This window comes from Zootermopsis nevadensis, unplaced genomic scaffold, assembly GCF_977971745.1.
Source record: "Zootermopsis nevadensis isolate Lab colony 2312 unplaced genomic scaffold, Znev_1.0 Znev_ptg000031l, whole genome shotgun sequence".
Classification (NCBI taxonomy): Eukaryota; Metazoa; Arthropoda; class Insecta; order Blattodea; family Termopsidae; genus Zootermopsis; species Zootermopsis nevadensis.
Window position 1 is genome coordinate 4,592,281 of NW_028259163.1, and position 6,342 is coordinate 4,598,622.

The 6,342-nt window shown below is 37.9% G+C and overlaps 1 protein-coding gene across 1 annotated transcript; it reads left to right on the top strand.

Moving 5' to 3' along the window:
- Positions 1–349: 349 nt before the first annotated feature.
- Positions 350–1,022, top strand: LOC147872022 (uncharacterized; the record flags this gene model as incomplete). The annotated part of the gene is made up of 1 exon (XM_087359398.1): positions 350–1,022. A coding segment is annotated over one exon (336 nt), but the record flags the coding sequence as incomplete, so codon positions are not given.
- Between the last annotated feature and the right edge of the window lie 5,320 nt (positions 1,023–6,342).

A 6,342-nucleotide genomic window follows, 5' to 3' on the forward strand; every position in this document is an offset into this window, starting at 1 on the left:
AGCCAACCTAAGACTAAGTATATTATTTTAGAATTTCTTTGTAAATAATTACATTTCTTTGTTACAGATGGTGATCGTGACATTTCTTCATCTGCTTTCGTCGAAGACAGTATTCACTCAAACTGCAGGCTTCAAATGTGTGACAGTAGGGAGATTCCCAAATCCAGATGACTGCTCTAAATATTATCAATGTGTACAACGTTCTGGCCAATTGATTCTCGGCGACATGAAGTGCCCGAATAAGCTACTCTTTGACTCGTATTCTAGATTTTGTTTAAGCAAAGGCGATGCTGTTTGTAAAACTTCATCTACGACATCTACAACCAAATCTACACCTACAAGAGTAACTACATCTACAACTAGATCTACAAGTGTTACTGTAACTACACCCACAAGTGGATCTACAACTACAAGTGGATCTAAACCTACAAGTGGATCTACACCCACAAGTGGTTCTACATCTACAATTGGATCTACACCTACAAGTGGATCTACAACTACAAGTGGTTCTACACCTACAAGTGGATCTACAACTACAAGTGGATCTACAACTACAGGTGGATCTACATCTACAAGTGGTTCTACATCTACAAGTGGATCTACATCTACAAGTGGATCTACACCTACAACTAGTTCTACATCTACAAGTAGACCTACACGTACACCTACAAGATCTACAACCTAGAAGTAGATATACATCTACAAGTGGATCTACATTTACACCTACTCAGTCGCCTAAGTCGTGCGTAGGACCTGGATTCTTCTGCAACTTCGACACAACATATACATATTGCGCAGATGTTAATGTATCTATCCTACCAGGCAACATAAATTGTCCGACGGGTTATTTCTGCAATCCAAAGTGCGTATCTCTATGCATAAATCATGTTCTCCTTTGTTGATGTGGATTATTCATTATCCATCTTCATGTAAACATTATCTAATGGTGACTTGCCACACCCGTAGACACATTAGGCTCTATCCTTGTACGATTAAATAAAGTTTAAGTCTACCGAAAACTACTTAAGTAACTTTCTTTCCTATAGAACACTGGCGAACATTTTAAAAGTGGGGTATCATAAACAAATACCACATTTTTAAAAGGAAACCACTCTATCCTCTGTAAAAATCTTGCCTTTAAACTTTTTTCGTTTAACAAAACGGGAAGTGACATCTCTAATTCAATTCAATTCAATTCAATTCTTTATTATTTGTGTGCTGTATCAACAGCCTGGTGGCCAATTACAGATACAGCACAGAGATAAACTCACCAACACAGTAAAACATAAAAGGTAAAACAAGCAATATATAAAATACATTGATACGGAAAGTATACAAAAAATTACTACTAACTACATTAGGATATTTGTAAAAATAACATGAATCAATTAAGTAAATTATGCTATTATAGAATATGATTAAGTGTGACAATTTTCGTCTCGAATATGTCCAAATCCCTGCAGACAACATTAGCAGCTGATGCGCATCTAGCAGAAGGACTGTTTTTGAACAAAGGGCTAAAACTGAACATAGAAAAATCTCTCAGATTCCGAGCAGGAATGCGGAGACCGACAGCTTCCAGAAGGGAAGGACAGCATTTAAAACCACGGTAAACCTGTGCAAGGAACAGTGCATCACTGCAATGCCTTCTCTTACGCAGGGTATGGAGTTTTAAATGCTCTAACGCATCAGCATAGCTGTAATGCACTTGGGGGAGAAAACGATAGTAGCAAAGGGCTGCAAACTTCTGCTGGATACGTTCCAGTTTGTTGGCATCAGTAGTCGTAATAGAATTCCAAGCGACCGAGGCGTACTCGAGCTTGGATCTAACTAAGGTTACATATAACATATACAGGCAATCGAGAGAAGAGAACGAAAAGGTTAACGTGCGAACAAGACCCAGCAACTTAATACAATGTGAAAATATGTGGTCAACATGGTTGTGAAATCGGAGCTTAGAGTCGATAAATATTCCCAGGTCTTTAATGGTATCGGTACGTGTTATGGAGGACTGAAAAAGTTTGTAATTAAAGATCAAAGTAGTGGTTTTCCTGGAGAAGGAAATTACTGTAGTTTTACTAATATTGAGTTTCATGAAGTTAGCAGTGCACCAACCTTGTACCGAGTCAATGTCAGTTTGAAGTTGATTGCAGTCGTTGGGAGATTTAATGGCACAAAAAATTTTGATATCATCAGCGAAAAGAAGGCATTGGGATTAAATATAATATAAGTGATGAAAATATTGTACTCAAATATCCAAAAGCGATAAAACATTGAAACTATGAATGAGCAAAGACACAAAAATATGAATCCAGGAAGCAGTAGAATATTTTAATAAATGCAAGGGAGAAAATAAAATATTTAAGAAGTGTTAAGGGATCTCTTAGATTAAAATATCTTAAAAATACGTATGTTCATTCAGAGACCAATCACCAACACCAAAAGCATCTCAAGATAAATGATGAAACAGTACTCAAAAGAGGTGACGTTAATTTATTTCGAATTCTCTCTAAATTATAGTTTACAATAACCACACAATCCCAAGTCACATATCCATTGAAGTTCGTATGCCTTATTATGTAACACAACTTTCAATTCTCAGTGTGACGAACAAGCTATTATAGGCGACTCTCATTATACGCGATTTTGCTATCTGCTGTTTCGCATATCAGCGGTTTTATGTTAAATTTTATGGAGCAACGTCATCCTACCACATCCAAGCCCCAAACCTCGACGAATGTTATTACGTTTTATCAGGGAATGTGACGCTGATGACAAACTTAGCACCGGAGACTTCTGTGAGCGAGTTTAACATCAAAATGGCTATTGTTAAACGTTTCTCGTTTTCAAAATTTGTAGCAGACCACAAGAATGCAATACCCGTGTATAATGAGAGTCGTCCGTGTGGTGCGTGAAAGTCAAAGTTCGTGACAAATGTTTGTTCTGAAGAAATAAAATCACGAAACAATAAAAGTTAGTGGAAGACCAAAAGTTACTGAGAATGTGTTATTACGTCGCCCGAATTAAATTTCATAGAAGTTTGTTACAGTATAAACACGACGTCTGTTTGAATTTAAAATGAGAACTCCAATGCCGTGTTAGATACATATTTAAAAGTCTGCAACCAAATAAGTATGAAAATTTTATGAAAATAGATCATGGTTACTAAATTGCAATAAGCACTATGACAATTACGCGAGTGTTAAAACTAAAAAAAATGTTTTAATTTTAAATATGTCAACTGTAATATTTTCATAATTCAATAGGCCTGTAATTATGAAACAAGAAGATGTAATAACAAACAGCAAATTGTTGTCTGCACCAATAAAAAGAAAACTGTAGTTAAATTAGCTTGTTTTATCGACGTTTCAATGTTCCCGACTGTGTGGTAACTAATTGGGTCAGAAAGGCACGTAAGTTTCGTAACAGAAAATCGTGACTCAGAAGATAAAACAATTTTTGTTGTATCTATTTCGATGTTGAACTAAATACAGATTCTCTGGAATGAGACATTTCAGATGAAGAACACACGATTTGCATTCTGGGTACACAGTTCGAATCTCGGTCCATAAAGTAGTCAACCTTATTCAGTTGACAAACATTTGGCAAGAGTGTGCAAGTAAACGTCGGAACAGTACATTTAATATTAAACCGAAGCTGATCTAAATAATATCTTAAGGATTTAGTCCGTACCGCAAAGAAAACACTACACTCTATAATTTAAAAAATCAGATGATTAACGCTGTTTATAATGTTAAGCGTACGAAACCTATAAAAACAAAAGTTGAGCGTTATTGATTGATGAAGCAAGGAATAAAATGGATTATGACAATACGAGGTGCGATCGGAAAGTTTCTAGACTGCGCCTATAAAAACCCGTACACTTATCTCAGGTATTAAATTCATCCATCACCCTCGAAGTAGTTCCCCTGGGAGTGAACACAACGATCCCAGCGCCGCTGCCAAGCCTGGAAGCATCCCTGGAAATCTGTCTTTGTCAGCCTGTCAAGCACCATCTGCGATTCTGCCTGAATCTCTTCTATCGTCTCAAATCTCCTTCCCTTTAGCTGAATTTTCATCTTTGGGAAGAGGAAGAAGTCACACGGCGAATAAGGAGGGTGCGGGATGACGGCCATGGTGTTTGAGGCCAAAAACTGCCGAACTTTGAGGGCGGTGTGCTCTGGCGCGTTGTCATGATGCGTCGCATGTGGAGTTCTTCCTTTAGAATCAGCTGACAGGTCCCATAGCCTATCCCAACAATGTCGCACAAGTCATTGATGGAACGACGTCGATCTTCGTGAATGGCCTGCCGAATCATTTTCGGGCGTTGTGCTCGAAGATGGTCGTCCAGAACGCTCGTCATTATCGACAGAGGTTCGGCCATTTTTAAAACGTAAATGCCACACAAAAGTTTGTGCACGACCCATTGCCGACTCCCCAAATGCTTGCTTTAGCATTTCATAGGTTTCCGTAGCCGTTTTGGCGAGTCTTTGGCAAAATTTGATGCACACGCCATTCCGAAATCGCAGGAGGGTCGGTGTAATGCACTACCAAAACGCCCGTAACTAAGAAACAAATGTTAATTCGATGATGCCGGCTGGCACACTGATTCACTATGAATGTAGGCCGCACGCCCTAAAGGCAGAATCTCGTACCACATCCGGTTCGCCCTCTATTAACACAGGCTGGAAACTTTCCGATCGCACCTCGTATTCCCTGACATATTACCCAATTCAAAATTAATCAAGTATGAGCGTACCCTCGAAAGCAGCGAAAATTAATTGGCAAGGACTCTTGCATTGTCTCAAAGTACGCCAGGCAACAGCAGTCTCAGAATGTCTCGTTCTGTACAGTCAATTTCAAAACACGTTGCACGTCCCAAACAAGTTCACGCACTTCGACATTTTCGGTAACGACGTCGCCATGTTCGACTACGCACTTCTACCAACTACACAAAATAAAACTCCCTGCTTCGGTACATAAATTGCATTTTTCCCCACACCTCTCTCTTCAGTGGCTTGTCTGCAAGTGATTATGGACCACATTTCATTCTGAACTGATGACACCGATATCGAATAATTATAGGAAAGGTAACTGTAAAAATTTGTATCAAAAGACAGGAGATGATATGACACATTCAATAAAATCTTCTTGGGCGATCAGCCCCGTCAAATGCGAAAGATACGAAAACAACGTTTCAGGGACCATCGATGTTTCAATGTACAAATCTTTATGATGGAGATTATAAATTCCTCTAATGGCAGCCATCTTTATACTCGACGTCATGAAAATCACATTTCAGCAATAACGAAAATTATATAACACAAATTAGATATTTATGTTTTTAAATTCCTTCTTTTATCGAACTGCAGTATCGAGGAGTTTACTACCATAATAGCCGCATTTTCGAAATAAAAATTAATAATAATAGATATGTGTTTTATATACAGTTAGCCCTCGATTTGCCTCGGTTCAATTTACGCCGATTTTGAAACCTGTAAGTCAAAATGTAAAAAAAAATATATTTTACTATTATTTATAACGTTTTACAATGTTTCTCGTACTGATTATTATACTAATCGTAATTCTTACATCGCCGATTTTGAATAAAAATTATAAATACAGTCATCTCTGCAATTACGTATGTTTCATTAACGCGAATTTGCTCCAATGAGATCGATGAATCGGTAAAAGCTTTTTGTGAAATGCAAACTTTTGCATATGCGAGTTTGCTCTTATGCAGTTTCATTCCTGGCCCTTTAAAGTTTCAAAGGACTAATTTAATCTCTGCTGAGGTACCGGGGTTATTTTTACTACGCGATTTTCTATAGGTCGGCGTCGTACATGAATGCAACTATCGCATAACAGCAGAGATGACTGTACACATCAATCACATGAAAGAATCACAGTCAATCGCGGGGACCAACGAATTGCCGATTGTAAGTGTATAAAATATATTTTTTAAAATTCCCTTTATTATATTTACGTTATTTCAGAGCTTTAAATGTAATTCCATTATATTACTCGTCAATGTTTGAGTGCTGGGAACGCATGTCATTGACTTCCCAGTGATTTATATTACAAAAGAGTTTCAATTTACGCCGGTTCGTCCAGGAACGCATCCCCGGCGTAAATCGAGGGCTATCTGTATAAGAACTGGCAAATTTCCCGCATAAGTACTCCTGCCATCTGTTGGATAGAAGTTCAACTATCTCAGTCAATGAGATGAACAATCGCGCCAATGCGATGTATCGGTGAGCGGGTGTACTAATTTGACTTCAGGACAGTAAAGATTAAATCAGTAAAATATATTTTTTCAAAGTGAATATGTAAACGCAATTT